This window comes from Vipera berus, assembly GCF_964194415.1.
Source record: "Vipera berus genome assembly, chromosome: 5".
Taxonomy (NCBI): Eukaryota; Metazoa; Chordata; class Lepidosauria; order Squamata; family Viperidae; genus Vipera; species Vipera berus.
Genome location: NC_138207.1, coordinates 85,990,441 through 86,013,729, shown reverse-complemented (window position 1 = coordinate 86,013,729; position 23,289 = coordinate 85,990,441). Strand labels below are relative to the sequence as shown.

General features: G+C 42.4%; 1 protein-coding gene across 1 annotated transcript in view; it reads left to right on the top strand.

The window, feature by feature from the left end:
- Positions 1-23,289, top strand: part of PALD1 (phosphatase domain containing paladin 1) — a 134,323-nt gene that overhangs the window by 35,473 nt on the left and 75,561 nt on the right. Inside the window, exons 2-7 of the mRNA XM_081329929.1 lie at positions 7,498-7,686; positions 9,826-9,928; positions 10,301-10,480; positions 11,023-11,187; positions 13,485-13,645; positions 20,182-20,257. Of these exons, the coding sequence (XP_081186055.1) occupies positions 7,511-7,686; positions 9,826-9,928; positions 10,301-10,480; positions 11,023-11,187; positions 13,485-13,645; positions 20,182-20,257 (861 nt within the window). The 5' untranslated portion in view covers positions 7,498-7,510. The remainder of the gene's footprint in view (positions 1-7,497; positions 7,687-9,825; positions 9,929-10,300; positions 10,481-11,022; positions 11,188-13,484; positions 13,646-20,181; positions 20,258-23,289) is intronic.

Sequence of the window (23,289 nt, the reverse complement as noted above, 5' to 3'; positions counted from 1 at the left end):
AAAGTTTCCATTCAATTTTAAGCGAGCTGAAAGTTTACAAAGGTGCTTTTGAACGTGTCTGGAAGGTCAGCCATCCCTTTCGACAATACGGATCTTGTGATGTTGTGTGGGTAGAATGAATGGCTCAGCCTGCTGAACAGGAACCACAGAAGGGACGAAAAAACAAGAAGAGGCCACAAAGGCTAGCCCAGGGGCAGGCAATTCAGAATTCCTGAGCCACCATGGCTCAGCTTGGAAACCTCTCCCTTTTCCCTCAGCATGGCTGGCTCAGGAATTCTGGGAGTTGAAGTCCATGAGTCATAAAAGAGCCGAGGTTGCCTACCCCTGAACCAGATGGAAGGGGATCTTCAGGGACGGACCCTTGGCCACAACCCCTTCTCCCACGTCCTGCCTCAGCCCATTTGCCTCCAGCGTGCCTCCTCGGCTGGCCCTCCCCCGCCCATTCTCCCTGGCCAGTGCGACCCTTGCCCTCTGCCCCACACACTTTGGCACGGTCCTTTCTCCTGGGCTTTTGGTTGCATGGGACAGGTAGCCACCAGCCAATCGGTTGACAGGCAGGAAGCCATGATGCTGCAAGGGCAGCCTGTGATGGACGATGTTTTTTTTTTTAAAGTGCTACGACTCCTCTGCAGGTTTGGGGGCCTGGCAGCTCTGTCACCAGGACTGGAGGGAGGGGGAGTGGCAGCAGGAGGAGCAGCTGCCAGGGGGCGGGAGGGGGCAGACAGGTCAGGCTTGTTGGGGGGGGGGAAACCAGGAAGGGGGCTCAAGGGGACTTCACAAAGAGAGCTTGGCTGGCAACTCAAAACAATAGCAGTGTTCCAGTATCTGAAGGGCTGCCACAAGGCAGAGGGGGCCAGGTTGTTCACCAAAGCACCAGAGGGAAGGATGAGAAAGAATAGTTGGAAACTGATCAAAGAGAGAAGCAACCTGGAATTAAGGAGAAACTTCCTGACAGTGAGGACAATCAACCAGTGGAACAGCTTACCCCCCCAGAAATGGTGGGTGATCCATCACTGGAGATTTTTAAGAAGAGGCTAGCCCAGGGGTAGGCAAGCTTGGCTCTTTTATGGCTCGTGGACTTCAACTCTTGGTGGAGCAGTGGGCTAATGCCTCCTTAAGTAACACAAGCTGCCTGCAATTAGTGCAGGTTCGAGTCCCATCAGGCTCAAGGTTGACTCAGCCTTCCATCCTTCCGAGGTAGGTAAAATGAGGACCCAGATTGTTGGGGGCAATAAGCTGACTTTGTAATAATGCCGCTTGGGGGGGGCTGAAAGCCCTAATAAGCAGGCATATACATAGAATGAAGGCTATTGCTAAGCACATTGATTTGTGCTTTAGATTGTAAGCCGCCCTGAGTCTTCGGAGAAGGGCGGGATATAAATGGGATTGAAAAAAAAATTCCCAGAATTCATGAGCCAGCATGGCTCAGGAATTCTGGGAGTTGAAGTCCACGAGCCATAAAAGAGCCAAGGGTGCCTACCCCTGGGCTAGACATTCACCTGTCTAAGATGGTATAGGTTCTCCTGCTTGAGCAGGGGGCTGGACTAGAAGACCGCCAAGGTCCCTTCCAGCTCTATTCTATTCTATTCTATTCTATTCTATTCTATTCTATTCTATTCTATTCTATTCTATTCTATTCTATTCTATTCTATTCTATTCTATTCTATTCTATTCTATTCTATTCTATTCTATTCTATTCTATTCTATTCTATACATGGATTTTAGTGTTGCGGGGACATGGGAGGAGGAGGAGGCGTGGGCCAAGGGTCCGTGTCTGAAGGTCCTAGACCAGGGGTCTGCAACATTGACAACTTTTAAGACTGGCTGAAGAATTCTGGGAGCTGAAGTCCACAAGTCTTAAAGTTGTCAAGGTTGCAGACCCCTGTCCTAGAGACCCTTAACCAGAAATGACAACATTTTAAGAAAATATAAAATTACTTCAATTCTGTCTAGGATGTTGTTTTCCTATTTTGGCTGTCTAAAATATTGAATTTCAAATTTTCATTCCGAAATTGCCTCCCCAAATGGAAAAAAAACCCAAAAACAAGACAAATCCAAGCTAGTGATAATATATAATACAGGTAGTCCTCGACTTTTGACCACAATTGAGCCCAAGGCTTCTGTTGCTAAGTGAGACATTTGTTAAGTGAATGTTGTTTACAACTGTTCTTGCTACAGTTGTGAAGTGAATCGCTGCAGTTGTTAAGTTACTAACACGGTTGTTAAGTGAATCAGGCTTCCCCATTGGTTTTGCTCATCAGAAGGGGATCAAAAGGGGATCACATGATCCCAGGATACTGCAACCATCATAAATATGAGTCAGTTGCCAAGTGCCTGAATTTTGATCGCTTGACCACGGGGATGCTGGAGTAGCTGTAAGTGTAAAAAATGGTCCTAAGTCACTTTTTCAATGCCGTTGTAACTCTGAACCTTCACTAAATGAACTGTTGTTAAGTAGAGGACTACATGTATTACAAGGTCCTTTCCAACCCTAGGATTCTATGTTCTGCTTTCTGTTGAGGTACAGGGAAATCACAAAAGAATGGCAAGCTTTCATTCATTTGGGGGTCTGTTTTCTAGCGTGGGAAACAGAGATGCAACCTGTATTTTGTACAAAGACTATGTACCATTCCCCTAAAAGACCAAATTTTATGCTAGAGCCTGGGGCTCCAGAGGTGTGAAGGAACCCCTCTTCTAGTTACATTAATGGATGTTTATGATTTTTCTGGAAGGGACACGGTGGCTCAGTGGGTTAGGACGCTGAGCCTGTCGATCAGAAGGTTGGCAGTTTGACGGGTTGAATCCCGAGTGCCGCGTAACAGAGTGAGCGCCTGTTACTCGTCCCAGCTTCTGCCAACCTAGCAGTTCGAAAGCACGTAAAAATGCAAGTAGAAAAATAGGGACCACTCCGGTGGGAAGGTAACAGCGCTCCGTGTGCCTTTGGCGTCTAGTCATGCCGGCCACATGACCACGGAGACGTCCTTGGATGAGCGTTGGCTCTTCGGCTTTGAAACGGAGATGAGCACTGGCCCCTAGAGTCAGAAACGACTAGCACGCATGTGCGGGGGAAACCTTTACCTTTACCTTTACCTTATGATTTTTCTCAGTTACTGTCTTCTAATTTTTGTATTTGTGTTTGGCTTTATTCACTTTTAAGATTGTTAGCTGCCCAAGGACATTTGTTTGAGATTGGCAGACTAAATAAATTGATTAAATTTAGAGTAACTTGCGCTTAGACGGTTAATGGATTTTTCCAGGTGAGTCACAAGGGTGAGAACAGCAAGAACAACAAGGAAAGGAAGATGTCCTCCTCTCAGCAGTTCTGTGTAGCTGTGTTTCAAGATTTGCAACAACACTTCTCTCTTGTCTTCCCTTAGAAAGGGAGCCAGCTGCTCTGAACAGCTGGAACCTGTCTCGTAAACGTCTTGTTCTGGGGAATTAACTTTAACTTTATTGTCACTTTGAATGTACACCAATCGGCATACATCAAAATGAAATTTCGTTGCATACAGCTCTCAAAGGGTCACCACCTCCGGTATATACTCCTTGTTCGGGGCCCGCTCAAATTTCACATTGTTCATTTTAGTCTCTAGGGAGTGAACGATGGCAAACAGGACAGATGGAAATGGGGCTCCATGTGGATTAGCCCTCAAGTTAGCTTGTAAATTGAGAGTGAACCAGAAGGGGGGGGGAATATTTAATCAGTTTATTTGGCCTGCCAATCTCAAACAAATGTCCTTGGGCAGCTAACAATCTTAAAAGTGAATAAAGCCAAACAAACACAAAAGTTAGAAGACAGTAACTGAGAGAAATCATAAACATCTGTTAATGTAACTAGAAGAGGGGTTCCTTCACACCTCTGACATCCCAGGCTCTAGCATAAAATTCGGTCTTTTAAGATCTTGTGAAAAGCCATCAGGGTTGGAGTCAGCCTGATCTGTGGAGGGATGGTGTTCCCAACAGTGAGGGCCACACAGCCTCTCCTTACAGAGAGAGGGTTGAGCTATTAAATCAGTACAGCCCAGGAAACTAATGGACTAATTGGGATTGTTCTGGAGGATCTGCTGCATGTTCTAACTCTGTGGTGGCGAACATACGGCACGCGTGCCACAGGTGGCACGCAGAGCCCTCTCTGTGGGCACGCGTGCCGTCGCCCCAGTCCTAGGCCTTCAGCTTGGTTTTATAAACCCTTTTCGCTTTAGGCCTCTGTCGCAAAAAAAAAGGTTCAATCAATCAATCAATTTCAACTTCTCGCGGGGGGGAAAAAAGATCTCGCAAAGTTGGAATTGATTAATTGTACTTTTTCGTCCCACCCAGTCTGCCATTACCACAGCAGCCACGCCCACCCAATGGGCCCCGCCCACCCAGCACCCGACAATACATAAGTGGGTTTTGGGTTGCAGTTTGGGCACTCGGTCTCTTAAAAGGTTCGCCATCGCTGTTCTAACTAATCAAAGTCCTTGTGGCTATCTGGAATGAGAGTGGCAGGGGCTCAGAAAGAAATTGCATCTGAGCAGTTCCTCCTGTCCCGGGGCCCTGGAACTCCCTCTGGTTTATTTAGTTTTATATATTTATTTAGAAAATTTATAATGCTGCCTACTCACACATGGATCTAAAGGAGATGAAGCAGAAGAAGAGATACACTGGTGGAGGACAAGGAGCAAACCTGATTGAACAAGGGCTACAATCACTATTAAGGCCTACCTCATCATGATAAGGACAGCAAAACATTACTGTTTCTCTGCCCTTATTGTATCTGCAGACAGCTACCCATTTTTTTTAAAAAAAAGCAAGACATAAATGATCAAATAAGTGGCTAAATTTAAATATAAGCAACCGAAAACTGATTGGTTGGGCAACCTTCTTTGAAAGAATCTATCTATGCCCATGGTATGTCACACCTGTGTCAACATGAGACAAGATGTTTGGATTGGGTGTTTTTATCTTTTCATGACATTGTTCCTGGAATTTTGGTTGCTTAATTCCAATAGTGGTCTTTCCTATTTTATGGATGGGCAGAATTTTCATGGTGATAAACTTTAAAAAGAAGAATTTTAATTTGTTTCGCATGCATACAGGCATGCTTATTAAGTGAATATTTACAACCACATGATTACGGTATTTTAAAAATTCATAACCATTGATAGTGTTTTACAGACAGTGGTTCACTTCATAAGATCCTTTGAGTTCAGATTTTTCTATAAAGCACAGTTCCAGTCTGTTGTGTCTGTGACAATAGAGCAAGTCATTTTTGAGTACTTTGGTTCAATTTTCTTTCACACTGCTTATCACAGTCATTGATGGCTTACAATGTTCTATTTATGACACACTGGATATATACTACTTGGATTTATAGTTGATGGCAGAAGCAATAGTAGAAAAGGGTCTACTTGGGTGAAAAGCACTTTTTGTGCAGCACTTTTTGGTCAAAGTTGCATGCATATTATAAGGTATGGAAGCAGTAATTCTATCTGAGAAAAAAATTCATGGAATAGGATGAAACAAAATATGCTTACAATACTACCTAATGTTTGGTTCTTTGGATGATTGATAAGATCTGGAGGTGGCTGACAGTTCATGTGGATACTGCAGATGTTTATACCAAAATGAGTGTATGGTCAAAAATCTTAGAATACTTAGCTATCTTGCAAACATTTCAACCATGTTTTTTTAAATATTTTGGCCTAACAGTCACAACCTATAAAAACCATGCTGACTCACCTTCTTCAAATAAAGTTATGGCCCAATCCACTGTTTGGTGTGCTCGTGGTTTAACTATGCTTCTTTAATAACTTAGATGAAACTCTAATCACATTGCAGGTCAACACTGCAGGATTATGGATGGTTCTACATGCTCTCTTTACAGACTATTTACCGGTGTTTACCTTGTTTTATTAAACAAAAGACTATTTTTAGAAGTCATCAGAGTTGCCAGAATGGACTGTGGGTACAACAATAGATCTCTGGTTTGTGATTTTTTCCAGTTTTGGGCAATGCTTTCAGCATTGATTCATTTGCCAAGAACTCCATCATCTGCCACAGAATGCCAAGGCTTTATGTCCTAGAATAGAATAGAGCTGGAAGGGATCCTGGAGGTCATCTAGTCCAGCCCCCTGCTCAGGCAGGAGAACCTACCATCTCGGACAGGTGATTGTCTAGTCTCTTCTTAAAAATCTCCAGTGATGGAGCGCCCACGATTTCTGAAGGCAAGCTGTTCCACTGGTTGATTGTCTTCACTGTCTGGAAGTTTCTCCTTAATTCCAGGTTGCTTCTCTCTTTGATCAGTTTCCAACCATTGTTTCTCATCCTTCCCTCTGGTGCTTTGGTGAACAACCTGGCCCCCTCTGACTTGTGGCAGCCCCTCAGATACTGGAACACTGCTATCATGTCTAAATGATGCCTAAAACATTGAGTAGTCTCCTTATTCTTATGTAAGATCAGCCATACCTTTCATCCACAGTTTTGTGAAGAATGTCCGAGGAATACTCAGGTTTTTCTTGAACACAGTCTGAAATCTCCAGTTCTGAAATAAGGAAGATAACAATGTCAGATAGTAACACCACTGCTACCTGAACTGTACTGGCTTCCAGTTGATTTCTGGGTCCAATTCAAGGTGCTGGTTATCACCTTTAAAGCCCTACGTGGCAGAGGATCAGTTTATTTGTGGGAGCACCTCTCGCTGAAGGTGTCTGCCTGTCCTACTAGGTTAGATAGGGTGGGTATGCTCTCATCCCTTAAATGTTGCCATCAGATAGGACTTCAGCCATCTAAGACCTGTAAATAAATAAATAAAGGTAAAGATAAAGGTTCCCCCGCACATGCATGCTAGTTGTTTCCAGCTCTAGGGGCCGGTGCTCATCTCCGTTTCAAAGCCAAAGAGCCAACGCTTGTCCGAGGACGTCTCCGTGGTCATGTGGCCGGCATGACTAGACGCCAAAGGCTCACGGAACGCTGTTACCTTCCCACCGTAGTGGACCCTATTTTTCTACTTGCATTTTTTTTATGTGCTTTCGAACTGCTAGGTTGGCAGAAGCTGGGACGAGTAACAGGCGCTCACTCTGTTACGCAGCACTCGGGATTCAACCTGCCAAACTGCCGACCTTCTGATCGACAAGCTCAGCTTCCTAACCCACTGAGCCACCGCATTCCTAAAATAAATACATGCAAACTAATTCTGATTGCTTTATCCTAAATATTTTTGTTTTTTGTGTTCTTTCTTTCTCTCTCTTCTTTCTTTCTTTCTTTCTTTCTTTCTTTCTTTCTTTCTTTCTTTCTTTCTTTCTTTCTTTCTTTCTTTCTTTCTTTCTGTCTCTCCTTCCTTCCTTCCTTCCTTCCTTCCTTCCTTCCTTCCTTCCTTCCTTTTCTTTCTTTCTTTCTTTCTTTCTTTCTTTCTTTCTTTCTTTCTTTCTTTCTTTCTTTCTTTCTTTCTTTCTTCAGAATACTGAAATCTTAACCTTCCCCTTCTTATTCACCTTCTGATTATTTTTATTGATACAGTTGCCTGTGGATTATGGGTACAACTGCCAGCACAGCTCAGCAGACAGTAGCAACATTTGAGAATATTCACGGCAGCGGAACCATGGAGGATCACCATTCCCTCAGTATCCACTCCTTCCAGACCATTGGCCTCCACAATAACAAAGCCAAGTCTATCATTACTAATAAGGTGGCGCCTGTTGTCATTACGTAAGTTGCAACCACCAGTTATATTCTCCACACATCCTTTAATCTTTGTCCCAACCTTCTGGAACTTCCTTCTCTTCTAATGGCTGTGATGTTATCTGTATAGTTAGGTATAGTTGTTGGTGTAACATAGACACAGAAACCTGCCCTACATATGACAGTTTGAATGCAGTCTCTTGCTTATTCTTATTCCCCAATCAAAAAAAAATAGCCACAGCATAAAATAAAACTAATAAAAATTTTTTGGCATATAAAACTTGCAAGTTAAAAACAAGAGAGGAATAACATGGGTTTCCAGCTGAACACAAAAGCTAAGTAATCAGGATTAATGTCCATCCCATTCTCCCAAAAGAGGTTTTTCCAATCCGATCATAGCTTTATATGTATTATTTCCCCTTAAAACCGAGTTGCGTTATAATTGGTTTATGAAATTTAAGCATATAAATGAGGAACAGGCAACATTAATGGGCTGATAGCCCCAATTTGGATATTGAAAAAAACAAAACAAAGAACAACAAATGACTTTTACAGAAAGAGAGAATAGTCCCAAAACATAGCTTTACCAAATGCCATCTGCACAAGCTCCTTAGATCAAAGGTCCCCAACCTTTTGGGCACCAGGGACCAGTTACCTGGAGAAATATTTTTCTGTGGACCGGAAGGGGCGTGGCTTTGTCTGCTACCTGCATCCTGTGGATGAGGTTTTCCTTGTTTGTGCAGACCAGTTGCTGGCATGCCGTGGCCCGGCACTGGTCCACGGGCCAAGGGTTGGGGACCCCTGCCTTAGATTATCCTCTGCTTCCCTTTCTGAGTCTAACTTTATCTGTAACCAAGGAGAGAAGCAATCTAGAATTAAGGAGGAATGTCCTAACGGTGAGAGCCAATGGAATTGCTTGCCTTCAGAGGTTGTGGGCGCTCTTTCAAAAAGAGATTGGCCAACCATTTGTCTGAAATGGTATAGTATCTCCTGCTGGAGGAGGGAGTTGGACTAGAAGACCTCCAAGGTCCCTTCCAACTCTGCTTTCTGTGAAATTCTCTCTCTGCTGGATATGTGGATACACATCCTAGCAATCCTCAGAACTCAGCCATACACTATTGTTATGCCTAGGGCCACCTCTAGGATCTCGGTGGGATCTTGGAGTTTTGACGATGCGGTTGGGGAATGTTCTGTACCAGCCTGCTACCGGCCTTGCAGAAAAGGCAACCCCTTTACAGACGGCAAAAGGCTGGAATACGTCTGCCAAATTTATTACAAAAACAAACAAAACATGAAACAAGATACCGGAGCTTTGAAACTCTATCGGAGCGGTTGCTTTCAGCAAACCAGCCCTCCCCCAAACATTCCCTTTATAAAGAGTTCAGGGCGTGGCCTCTCTTTGCCTCCTTCCAAGAAGTCCCACAGCCTTCCTCTGCTTGCTCCTACTTGACTGCCTCCTGCGTCGGGCGTCCTTGAACAGGGCCAGCTGTGGGTCATCTTCATCCACACTGTCAGGCTCACACAGCTGGGTCTGGGTCTCCACCAGGTAGGAGGGGCCTGGCTGGGGGCTCTGCGGAGCCTCAAAGCCATCATCAGCAAGTTCTTCAACACCCCCCTCCTCCCCCTCATCTGAGTCATCCGACCCAACTGCCGAACCCACAGGCTGACCCTGAATCACAACAGGGAAAACAAAGAAATAGCTTGGTCATAGGTGGCAGTCTTGAAAATCTGTTCAGTCTTTTTGCACTGATATTTTTTTTATAAATACAAAAATGAGATAAATCACAACTGAGCTCATTCTAAGATTCCATATTGGTCTTACTAAGTTTGCACAATTTGAAACAAAGAATTGAGAGTTTCTTATTGGTTACAGCCAGACAGGTAGTAGCAGGATCCTGGAAAGCAACTTGGATTGTAATTTTGTATAGACTACATAACAGTACATACATATGTTTGGTGTAAAATAGTACAGTTAAACGAACTGATTTGACTTACAGCTGTGAGCTTGTTCGTTTATTTTGTTGCAGAGTTTACAATCTGGGTAAGATGTATCAACTTTCTATGAATAGAAAATTAAGCAATGGAGTCTTATGATGCTTGTTTGACCACAGTATATATTTTAGTTGCAGAAAAACCAACCAATTTCTGTCATGTGTTTCTTTACAGCTACAATTGCAAGGAAGAATTTCAAATACATGATGACTTATTGAAAGCCAGCTACACTGTGGGGCGGATTACAGAATCTACTCCAGAACACTATCTTGTCCAGGTGAATGTTGCGGATTATGCATGGATATTCAATAGGATGTGGTGATTAAAAATATTTTAAAAAGAGCTTTTCTGGGCCAAAAGATGAGCATCCCATTTCTCATAATGGCCAACAGAGGCCAAGAAACATGATGTAGCCTTCCTGTTCTGGTTCCCTGCCCAACAAGTGGTGCTTTGCAGCATAATATTGCTGGCTGAATATTTATTATTGAGCTTTAATAGGCAATGACCGTGATAGGACTGTCTTCTGTGAATTTGTCTGGTCCTCTGCAGATTCTCAATCATGTTATTTTTGTGAAGACATTAATTGACTTAACACTGCTTTCTTTTGCACATTGACATCTCTCCATTTTTTTGTTACTGTTCCACGTAGGGGAAATATTTTATGGTCCGTGATGTATACGGCATATTAGATGCCCTGAATACTTCCAGCACCTGTGGGGCTCCCAACTTTCGGCAGGCCAAAGGAGGATATGCAGTCTTTGGGATGGGGCAGCCCAGCTTTGGTGGATTCAAGCAAGTCCTGCAGAAGCTCCAGAATGATGGTCATAAGGTCTGTATATGAAAGAAAGCCAAACTGAGATATGTGGCTGGCTGGGGAATGTTGAAGTCCTCAAGTCCTTAAAGTTGCCAAGGTTGGACACCTCTGCTTAAACAGTGGCCGAAGGTTCAGCATTCCTGTTTGTGTCATGACAAAGTTACGCAAAAGCACCCTTGTAGCCCCCATGTATCCTTCTCACAAACGGTTCAAATGCACCTTCATTGTAGATATGTACACATGCTTTTATGCACTTGTTATTAGATGGGAGAAAACATTGGAACTTCTATTTTTTCTCCCAAAGGCATTTTGATGTATCTTTGACTTTTCCCTAACTACAAGAGAAATCCGATTCTTGCAGTGTATTTCTTGTTCTCTTGCAGACCTAGAGGTTTGCCCTTGGAACAAGTGCCCTGAAGGACAATGTGCAGAACATCTCAGTGAAGTCCAAACTTGTAGATAAATTACTGCAGACCACAAAAAGCTTTTCATGTAAATCAGCGTTTCTCTACTCTCTATTGAGAATTTAGCCAACACAGTTCTCTTTGTCATAGCAGGAATGTATTGTGTTTTGCGTTCGTGAAGAACCTGTGCTTTTTCTGCGGATGGACAATGATTTCATCCCCTTCACTCCAAGAGCCAAGGAGAACTTGAAGGAGAACCTACACAATCTGCACACAGGAGTTAAAGTAGAAGACCTGGAAGTCTCTATTCGAAAAGAGGTGATTTTTCAGAGCTACATAAAGACGCACTGCATTTGAGATTTGCTTGAGATATACTTTCCCACTTTTATTACAGATAATTCTTGAACTTATGAACTGTTGTTTAATGACCATTTGAAGTTACAACAGACTTTTTAAAAAGCTTCTGATGACCCATCGTCAGAATTATGACTGCCCACTCCTCCTTGTGGTCATGTGATTGTATTTCTGGTGCTTCAGGCAGTTGGCTCACATTTACAACCAAATTGCAGTCATGTGCCCACAATTTGTGACTTTTGTTTTGCCATTTTCTGCCAGAAAATGGCAAAAACCTCCAACCTTTGGCTATGCTGGATTCACTTAACAACTGTGTGGCTTGTCTAATGGCCACGTGATTTATTTAGCAACTTTGGAGACTTAGAACCATTTTAAATACGATTGTAAAATCGAGTCTGGTCATGTGTGGTCTTAATGACTGGGCTCAGTTGTGGTCATAAGTCAAAAACGGCCTGTAATATCATTTAGTCTATAACGTCCACTTTCTTTGGCCACAACGTGTCTTATTTTGAGTATACTAACTTATTTTTTCCAGACACCATTGCTTTTAAATTTTTATTTAAAGAAGTAGCACAGCTTTAATTACATTATTATATAGTTGTGCTGTCCCACTCACTCACACGCGCATGTTAACGGTGGTTTAGTGGGTTTATTAATATTCCCCAGCAATTCTCTTCAAAAAAAAAAAACCACCAGAACTGTCCTAAGTCCAGCCAAAAGCAGACCAATGCTAATTCACAGAGCAATGGCCAATGAGTCCACAAGGCACTTGAAAGTTTCCCAAACAAGAGAAATCCACCAGGCAAAGTTAAATCCACAATACAAGAGGGTTCACGAGGCAAGAAAAGTCACAAGGCACAATCCAGGCATGGTGTCAACCTAAAGCAAGGCAGGAAACACACAGCTAGGAATAAAAAATAAACATATTCCCAGCATCACCTCCACCTGACTGCTATGCTAAATAGCCAGCTTCTGGTGCAGCCCATCAAGAAGGGTGAGGCTTCCTCCTCACAAGTAATCTGGCTGACCTTCGCTGCTCCTGCCTTTTCTCTGCCCTATGTGTTCTTGGATCAGGTGAAGAAAGCAGTTGTTTTTCCTTATTGCTGACCAGGTGCATGCTTTCCCAACCCGAAGCCTCAGGGCTGTCCTGCGGCAGCCGTGCTTCAGCCAAATCCCTTTCTGACGGCTGCTCAGAGCCATTGACCAACTCTCCTCCAGACATGCCCGGAACTGGTTCATCTTCCTCCGAGCTGGCATCTGGAGAGGTATCTGGGGAAGCATCCGGAGGGAGTCATCACAATAGTACAAAATATTTCTCAGGGGTTTAAGTTTGGGAACGAGAATGGCTATCAAATTGCATGGTGTCCTTTTAACTTTTCTGTGCCATTGATTCCATTTTTAGATGTCTGCACAACACGATAGAAGCCTATCTGGCACGTATCTTGGTATCTTAGTGGTGTTATGATCCAATCTTAATATGGGTCCTATAATGTCTTCATGAATAAGTTGAGATGAGTAGGACCAGAGCCTTTTCCTTTGTATCTTTAAAGGTAAAGGTAAAGGTTCCCCCGCACATGCGTGCTAGTCGTTTCCAACTCTAGGGGCCGGTGCTCATCTCCGTTTCAAAGCCAAAGAGCCAGCGCTTGTCCGAGGACGTCTCCGTGGTCACGTGGCCGGCATGACTAGACGCCAAAGGCGCACAGAATGCTGTTACCTTCCCACCGTAGTGGTCCCTATTTTTCTACTTGCATTTTTACGTGCTTTCGAACTGCTAGGTTGGCAGAAGCTGGGACAAGTAACAGGCGCTCACTCTGTTACATGGCACTCGGGATTCGACCCGCCAAACTGCCGACCTTCTGATCGACAAGCTCAGCATCCTAACCCACTGAGCCACCGCATCCCTAAAATAAATACATGCAAACTAATTCTGATTGCTTTATCCTAAATATTTTTGTTTTTTGTGTTCTTTCTCTCTCTCTCTTCTTTCTTTCTTTCTTTCTTTCTTTCTTTCTTTCTTTCTTTCTTTCTTTCTTTCTTTCTTTCTTTCTTTCTTTCTTTCTTTCTCTCCTTCCTTCCTTCCTTCCTTCCTTCCTTCCTTCCTTCCACTGAGCCACCGCGTCCCTATTTGTATCTTTACGGTGACCCATTTAGCAAAGTCAGCAAGTAGGTCTAAGGAGGAAAACTGCATAGAACAGGCTGTAGATAATGTTTTATAAAGCAAGCCTCTTCTCAGTTTGGTTTCTTGGATTTATCTGTTGAAGATCCATGACTTTGCCCAGCTGAGTGAAAATATCTATTATGTCTACAATGATACTGAACATTTCAAAGATGAGCCACATTCAGTCAAAATTTTCTGTGAAGAGGACATCCAGGTGACGGAGGAAGTGTACAAGAGGCCTGTCTTCCTGCTGCCATCTTATAGGTAAATTTCGGTGGAAGAGAATCTTGTCCTTATTAATAAATAATTTTACTAACTTAGACTTTATTTCTTTTCAGCATTCTCTGTTTTACCTAAAGAGCAGCATTACAAAACATTACAAGCGGTCCTCAAGTTACAACTATTCATTTACTGACAGTTTGAAGTTGCAACAGTGCTGAAAAAAAGTGACATTACTGGTTTTCACACTATTGCAGCATCCCCATGGTCACATGATCAAAATTCGGGCGCTTGGCAACTGGCGTGTATTTATGACAGTTGCATTATCCCTGGGGTCATGTGATCACGATTTGAACCCTTCCCAGCCGGCTTCCAGCAAGCAGAGTCATTGGTGGAAGCCAGATTTACCTCATGACCCCATGATTTATTTAACGACTGCAGCGATTCACTTAACAGCTGTGACGAGAAAGGTCATAAAATCTGCCTCGCTTAGCAACAGAAATTTTGGGCTCAGTTGTACTCGTAAGTTGAGGACTAGCTGTATTCCAAGAATGCAGGGCATCTCTTCGAGCTGATAGGTTTATTAAAATTTAGAGCAAAAGCCTGCCTGCTCTTTCTTGGTGTCGAGATCCAAAATGACTGCCACACAGTAAGTGCGACCTGTCACGTGGATAGAAAATATTTCCTCAAAGGCAAAGTCATGACAGTTTCTTGAAACTAATCTGGTTGATCTCCAGGATATTTGGTACCATCCTAGCTTCCGTGGGCTTTTTTAGGGTTAAATGTAGCTGTCTTCTTCCCCCATGTTTAAGAAAACTTATGGTTTCAGGTGCTGGAGCCTGGTACCATATTTCCCACTCAAAATTCTTATTTCTAATTAAACATATCAAAATTAACTTTGGAGAGACAAGGAGTTTTCCAGATGTCCAGGCTGTAGATTATTGTAGATTGCTGCCCACAGACACCTGGTTATCTATCTCTGTATTATAAAGTGACTGGATTAGCAAATTGTCCCAGTATAATGTACAGACTTATGACTGGTCACTTAGCGACCCTTCAAAATTACAATGGACCTCCCCAGGGCTACGTTCGACCCAGCTGTCCCCCCATTTGAGGCTGTTGGCAAACTTGGTACAGCTATTTGCAGTGTCTTGTGGTCATATGACCACAATTGATGGCGTTTTTGCAGAAAACGGCTTTTTTCCCCCGACAAAAACACTCCATAGAGAACAGTTCGCTTAACGATTGCTGTGTTTACTTAATTCTATAGTATTCTATTCAAATTGTAATTCTAAGTCTGTACTAATTCTAATTCTAATCTATTCAAATTCCATTCCATTCCATTTCTATTCTAATTCCAATTATATTCTAATTTTAATTCTATTTTAATTCCATTCTACTCTAATTCTTAATTCAATTCTAATTCTATTCTCTTCTGTTTCTAATTCTAATCTAATTTTATTCTAATTCTATTGTACTCTATTTCCATTCTAGTTCTAATTCTATTCTATTTTATTCTGTGCTATAGTTCTGTGCCTTACCTTTTAATATTAATTCTGCTCATTTCTATTTAATTCTCCTCTAATTCTGTTCCATTCTAATTCTGTTCTGTACTATTGTATAGAATTGTTCTAATTATAATTCTATTCTAATTCTATTCTACATCTCATTCAATACTTCCAATAATAATAATAATAATAACAATAATAAAGCTGAAACTGTTTCACATTTAATATATGAGTGCAGCAAAATCGCGCAAACTGATTACAAAGCTAGACGTGACCGAGTTGCTAAACTAATCCACTGGGCATTGTGTAAAAAATACGACTTGCCTGTGTCCGAAAAGTCGTGGGAACATGGGGTGGAAAAAGTTGTCGAGAATGAGAGGGTGAAGATCTTGTGGGACTTCCGAACACAGACAGATCACCATTTGGAACACAACACGCCAGATAACACAGTTGTAGAGAACTGAAGTGTACAGCTGATAGATATCGCTGTACCGGGAGATGCCAGAGTCGAAGAAAAAGAACTGGAAAAAATTACAAAATACCGCAACCTGGCCATCGAAACTGCACGATTATGGATGAAACGTGTAACAGTGATACCCATTGTCATCGGGGCACTGGGAACTATGTCCAAAAACTTTACAAAACACATCAAGAAATTGCAACTTCCTGCAATAACTACAGCAAAGCTACAAAAAACTGCACTACTCGGAACATCTTACATTTTAAGGAGATACCTGGCTGGCAGCAGCCCGTGTCAACCATTAGTGCCAGTCAATTTGAGTGTTCAGTTGACTGAGTTTCATGTTTTATGAATAGAAGTTTAATAATAATTAATAAGTAATATTAAATAATAATAATAATAATAATAATAATAATAATAATAATAATAATAATAATAATAATAATAATAATAATAATAATAATAATAGGAAGGGACCTTGGAGGTCATCTAGTCCAACCCCCTGCTCTGGCAGGAAACCCTATACCATTTCGGAAAAATGGCTGTCCAGTCTCTTCTTAAAGACTTCCAGTGTTGGAGCATTCACCGCTTCTATTCTCTCAAATTCTATTATATTCTATTTCTAATTATAATTCTGTTCAAATTCTAATTCTATTCTAATTCTTATTTTTTTTCTTTTAATTCTAATTTTGTTCTATTCTTTCTAATTGTATTATGTTCTATTATATTTCAAATTCTAAGTCTATTCTAATTTTAATTCTATCTTATTCTAAAATCTATTCTAATTCTATAATTCTAGTTCTATTCTAATGCTATTGTAGATTCCGTTCCATTCCATTCCATTCCATTCCATTCTATTCTATTCTATTCTATTCTATTCTATTCTATTCTATTCTATTCTATTCTATTCTATTCTATTCTATTCTATTCTATTCTATTATTCTATTCTATTCTATTCTATTCTATTCTATTCTATTCTATTCTATTCTATTCTATTCTATTCTATTCTATTCTATTCTATTCTATTCTATTCTATTCTATTCTCATTCCATTCTATTCTATTCTATTCTATTCTATTCTATTCTATTCTATTCTATTCTATTCTATTCTATTCTATTCCTTAATTCTAATTCTGTATTAATTCTAATCTAATTCTATTTCTCTTGCCCTGCCCTTGCCTCTACCACTGTTCCCTACATCACTCTCACTTCCCCTGCTTGTCCCTGTCCCCATCCCTCGTCCTTCTCTGTCCACCTCCACTTCCCCATAGCCCTTGTCCTCCCTCAGTCCTTCTATCCTTCCTGCCTTCTCCTCCTTGTCCCTGTCCACCTATTTGTCTCCCTCCCCTTCCTCATAGCTATACCCCTTCCCTGCTGCCCTTCCCTCTCTCCTATCCATTTCCCTCACCCTCCCTCTCCTTTGCTCACTTACCTCTGCTAATCTGCAATGGATGAAGTCATGAAAACATTAAAATTTGCCCCCCCCCGCAGTTTTTCTTACCTGCCCTTCTCTTCCCTGTCCCCTCTCCCCATCCCCTCCCCTTGCTACTCCACGTCCACCCCTTCCCTAGCCTTCCCTCCTCCCCTCCCTTCCTCCTCTCTCTCCCTCCCTCTCCCTTAGTTCCGGTAATAAACCTGCCTGGATGAAGTCATAAAGGCATTAGTGTTCCCCCCTCCCTCTTTGTGCCTACCCTTCCTTCTCTCCCTGTCCTGTCACCCTCCCCTCCCCTCTCCTACTGCACCCACTTCACTTCTTCGTCCCCCTCCTTTTTTTCCTTCTTCATTCTCCTCCCTTCCCTTCCCTCTTTGTCCTGTCCCCCTTCCCTCTCCCCATCCCACTCCTTTGACTCCCTCACCTTCCCCATCTTCCTTTCCCCCTTCCCCGATCCTCCCCCTCCCCTTTTTATCTTCCTCCCATTCCCCATACCCATTCCCCTCCCTTTCCCCTCCCCCTCCTCCTCCTCCTGACCCTGACTCTCAACCTCACTCATGCTCCCTCTCAGCCTGGGCCTCACCTTTTCACCCTGATCCTCTCTCCTAACATCCTTGCTCTCACCCTCATCCTAAATCAAACTCTCACTCTCCCTTACTCCTCTAAGAGTTGGCTACAAAAAAAGAGGGGAGCTTCCCCACAGTCCAGGAGCCCCACTGAAGAGCAGCCTACCTCTAGGAAGGCAGCTTCACACTGATCACTGATAACTGGCAGTAACTGACACTTTAGCCCGCAGGGATGAAATCATAAAGCCATGAGAATTCCCAAGGAGATGACCCGCCTCCCTTATCCTCCTATCAAAGGGCACCTGCTCCTGCACCTTTGTGACCTACACCCACGCCACACAAGGGTCTCTAGGAAGCTACCAAGCCAAACTCTAAAGCAGGGCTTTTCAACCAGTGGTACGGGTACCACCTGTGGTACATTGGCACCAGGCAGGTGGTACACAACCACCCTAGAAAAGAGGTATCGGGGGAGGGGAATGAGCTGAACCAGTGGCAGCACCACACAAGCCTGAGCTAGAGACGGCTGGAGCTGCAGGGCTGTCAGGGCTCAGCGAAAGCGTCAGGATCAGTGCTTCTTTGGGGCTGTCAGGGCTCAGCGGAAGCACCAGGATCAGCGCCAGGCTCCAGCTGGAGCTCGGCGCTGATCCTGGTGTTTCTGCTGAGCTCAGAAGAAGCGCCGATCAGCTAGAATGTTGCAGCATCTCCAGGGTCTTGTGATTTACATTCAGATGCTTGGCAACTGATTCATATTTATGACGGTCACAGTGTCCCAAGGTCATGTGAAGTGACCAAAACTTGCTGCGACCACCCAGAAGAGGGGGGGAATAAAAACCAAACACCCACCCCACCCCACCCCCACTGCCAATCCTCAACAGAAATGCTCACAAGAATGAAAACCTCGGACAGGAGGAAGAGCGCTGCCGGGTGGGCAGGTAGGTGTCTTGCTTGGCTGTGGCTTGGGGGGCACTTTTTTCAGTGCCATTGTAACTTCGAACAGTCACTAAGCGAACAGTTGTAAGTCGAGGACTACCTGTACTTCATCACTTTTTTTCCTTTTTGGGGGGGTCATCAAGATTTTGACACCTTGCTAGGCGACTGGTGGTACTCGGATGTTGCCGTATCCTAAAAGTGGTACAATGGGTGGAAAGGTTGAAAAGCCCTGCTCTAAAGCTGCCTATTTGTCATTTTTTTGCACGGAAGCCCTGGCTGGCTCTTTGGGATGTGGATTGCCTCTTGTTACAGATGCTCCGCTAAGTGCTTCAGCACTACTAAGCAGCTTAATAGTCTGCTGTTTTCTAAAGTTTGGGGTTGGCAGCAGACCTGACTGTGTTTAGGGTAGACACTGAAATAGATTTATCCCTTTGAATCAACAGGACCGAATCTTAACAGTTTTCGCTGAGTTTTAGTGGCAAAACTTTGACAGATTTTGAATTGGAAAGACCAATCGTTTTTTAAACCAAAATTATTCAGATTCTGTCACATTTAGACCCATTGCAATATAGATTGTGCACTGTTTTCTGTTTGAGAGAGGGAAGGGGAAAAATTCTTTTACATTGATTATTTCTTCTCCCACTGTTTGAGGTCTCTGTCTTCCACATATCTCCTTATTTAGTTAGTGAAGCTCCTCCTGTTTTCCCCATTAAAGAGGCAGGGCATTATAAATATTTGAAAAATGACAGTGGAAATGGAATATGGCGGGCAAATTAAACTGCCTGTGTACATCAGAGACGAGAGGGCCTGAACAGGGACTAGATCAGGGGTGTCAAACTCAATTTCATTGAGGGCCGCATCAGCATTGTGGTAGCCCTCAAGGTGCCGGGTGGGTATGGGCAGGGTGGGCGTGGCCTATTGGGTGGGCGTGGCTAGAGTGCGTATGGCCTACTGGGTAGGCGTGGCCACCTCTACATCGTTCGCATCAAGGGTGCCTATGGAGGCCTGGGCAGGAGTGGGACAGATCTGAGGGTCTCTGGCAGAAGGAGGGTCTCTGGGCCAGGGCCAAGGCAGTGGGGGCCGTTCCCTCACTGTTTCCAGGATGGCTTCGCGGGCCACATGAAACCACTTCGCGGGCCAGATCCGGCCCCCGGGCCTTGTGTTTGACATGTCTGGACTAGATAGAAGTCTCCCAAGGTCCCTTCCAAATCTGTAAACCCGTTCGTTATTCTAATGATGATTCCCCAAAAGGTCATAAAATCAAGTCCTGATGGCCCACTTTATGAACATCACAAATTGTGACTGTGCTAGGAAGGCTCCATGACGGTCATGAATTGAGGACTACCCATCTTTCGTTCAGTTTTGATTTAATGCATTTTGTAAAATTTAGCCAAACCGTATCTTTTTTCAACAGACATGGTTGAATAAAGGATGTGATGGTTAAAATTTGTTATGGTTAAAAATAAAGCCCTGTCTTTTATTCAGAAATGTATAATCGAAACAGTCAACATGAGAAAGCAGTGGGTAAGCAACATGATACCTGAATTCCTTCTTTTCATCGTGCCAGTGTGTTGAATTTAAAGGTTTTTCTAAATGTCTCTATCCAAGAATACGTTCAAAGCTTGCCTGCATTTTGACCGGAGGTGTTTTCAAAAACTGGAAATAATTCAATTTTTCTTGGTGTAGGTACCATCGTCTGCCTTTGCCTATGGATGGAGCTCCTTTAGACACACAGTTTGATGATTTCATCAGTTTCCTTCGGGTAAGGCCTGATGCCAGATGTTAATCTACAAACTGTCTTTTATTTAATAAGCTGAGTTGGAAAAGGAAACACATGCAAGATGCTTGTTAGCAGAAGCTGAAAATTCTTCCTGTTGGGCGGAGATACTACAAACATTTGCTTTTCCTCCTCTCTATTTACCTCTGCCGAGTGTAGATTCATGTGTCTATTTCTGGGACCCTCTAGCTGGTGTTTGAACACACGCATTTGCTAGATGCCTGTATTTGCTTTAGGTTCATGACTTACTGTATGGTTTTGTGCCAAACGTAAAAAGCTTAATATCTCCCCCCCCCACACACACACACACTGTAAAAAGAATTACTGCACAAGCCAGCAAGAAATTAAGCTTAGAAAGGCCTGTTTATCAGAAAACCATTAAAATAAATGCTTACTTTTGGGGGGGTGGTTTGGATCAGATCTGTAATACTGAATTTAATTAATGGGCATCAAATTGCTAGCTACAGAGCTTGTATTTACTTTGGATGTTAACATTGTTTTTGCTAAGGCTGGAGACAGTTTTGGGAGATGCTAAAAATACGTAAAATGTTATGGGAACAATTCAGGGATCAAGTAATTACAGGATAGATCCTGTGCCGTGTTTAATATGTTAAGTTAATTTGATTACGAGAGAGGCTTTCCTCGTTTTGGGAAATCAGCCATTCAGTTGCAATTATATGCATATTTTCCTGGGAGAATGTTTCATTCATTTCTCTGAAAAATGATTGACTTTTAAAAATAACATGAGGCTTCACATAAGGATTTTTTTTATTTTTTTTTTAATCACACAAGGTTAAAAGGTAATCCAGTTTGGTGTAATGGTTAAGGCATCAGGCTAGAAATAGGGAGACTGTCAGTTCTAGTCCTGCCATGACACTAAGCCAGCTGGGTGACCTTGGGCCAGTCAGCCCTAAGAAGAAGACAATGGCAATCCACTTCCAAAAGTTTGCCAAGAAAGCTGCAGGACTCTGTCTAGGCCAGGGGTAGGCAACCTAGGCTCTTTTATGACTCATGGACTTCAACTCCCAGAATTCCTGAGTCAGCTGACTCAGGAATTCTGGGAGTTGAAGTCCATGAGTCATAAAAGAGCCGAGGTTGCCTACCCCTGGTCTAGGCAATTTCTAGGAGTCAAGACTAACTCAAAGGCGCGCATGCACGCACACACAGACAAAAACAACAGAATTTTTGTTTGTAAGTAGCTGTTATTCTGTGTATTAAGATATGTAACTAGAATATTACATTAAGTTTATTAAAAGACGCTTGTTCCTGGGGAAGAAAGCCATGGCAAATCTAGACAGCACACTAAATAGCAGAGACATCACCCTGCCAACAAAAGTGCATATAGTCAAGGCTATGGTCTTCACAGTTGCAACGTATGGCTGTGAAAGCTGGACCATAAGAAAGGCTGAGCGCCAAAGAATTGAAGCCTTTGAATTATGGTGCTGGAGAAGACTCCTGCGAGTCCCTTGGACTGCAAGGCGATCAAACCGGTCAGTCCTAGAGGAGATCAACCCTGACTGCTCTTTAGAATGCCAGATCCTGAAGTTGAAACTCAAATACTTTGGCCACCTAATGAGAAGGAAGGACTCACTGGAGAAGAGCCTAATGCTGGGAAAGGTTGAGGGCAAGAGAAGAAGGGGACGACAGAGAATGAGGTGGCTGGATGGAGTCACTGAAGCAGTAGGCGTGAGCTTAAATGGACTCCAGAAGATGGTAGAGGACAGGAAGGAAGGCCTGGAGGAACGTTGTCCGTGGGGTCGCGATGGGTCGGACACGACTTCGCAACTAACAACAACAACAAATAGAATATTATGGGTTAGAGTTACACTCCAGTTACTACATCTATCCAATCAATATCTGTCTATTTATCTAATATAGCCGCCCATCACAGATGTGATTTTGGTCAGGGAACAATAAAAATAAAACAATAAAGACATGTCTTAAAATAAACATAGAAAGCAAGAAACATATATAAAACAAAACTGAGGAAGAATGTTTAAAAACGTACATATAATAAAGCCATTTTGTGGGTTCCCTATTTCCAAGGGATCCTGAGACCTACTGGAAAGATCATGACTTGAGAGCTCTCTGGAAGGCCAAATAGATTGAGGCTAACATTAATTCACCTTTTGAGAGTGAATAGGTAGAAATGGAACTACAAGAGGCTCCAGTAAAAGAGAATATCTGTAGATGTATGAATACTAATATTGAAATATTGAGTTCCTTAAATGATATGGATTAAGATGTATATATGTTAAAAATGATAGAATGTAACTGATATACTTGGATGTAGTGACATGAGAGGATGTATTAAATGTTGAAACAGAAGAAATTTTGGTTAATTTTTAATATGTGGAAACTAAGTGAGAAACAAGAATATTATATTGTCATCCTCTTTCTCCTCCTTGCAATTGGTATTCTAATGACTACTATTCTAATATTGTACTACTAATATTGATATGGAAATGAGATAAATAAGAAGTGTATTACATTACTAGGTATTGGACAAAATTGTGTAAAGGGAAAGGAGGTTATTTAGCAATATGAAAATGAGAAATTTTAAATGTTTAATTTCAATATCAATGTAAAATTAAAGCTAGAAAAATATATAAGGTGTTTGATGTTTTAAAGATGGAATGTTAAAATGTAAAATATACTAAAGTATTGATAAATATGAGAAAACTATTAAATGACTGATAGATAGCAATGAGAAGTATTTTTAATTCAGATAAGAGATAGTATGTATTAAAGGAAAAAAGAGAGAGGAAGTATTGGTTATAACAATTTGGAGATTTGTAATAATATGTATTTGTCTGAAATGGAACTATTGTAACCCAGACACCACGTTGCTTTTTAAAAATACTATTGTAATATTGGAAAACTAATTAAAAAAGAGAGAGAATATCTGTAACTCAGGGTTGATCTGTGGGGTCCTTTGAGTTTGGTTATTTTCTTACAACTATTTCATTACCCAAACAAGGTAATATCAGTACCAACCAAGCTTAGAAGAGATTGAC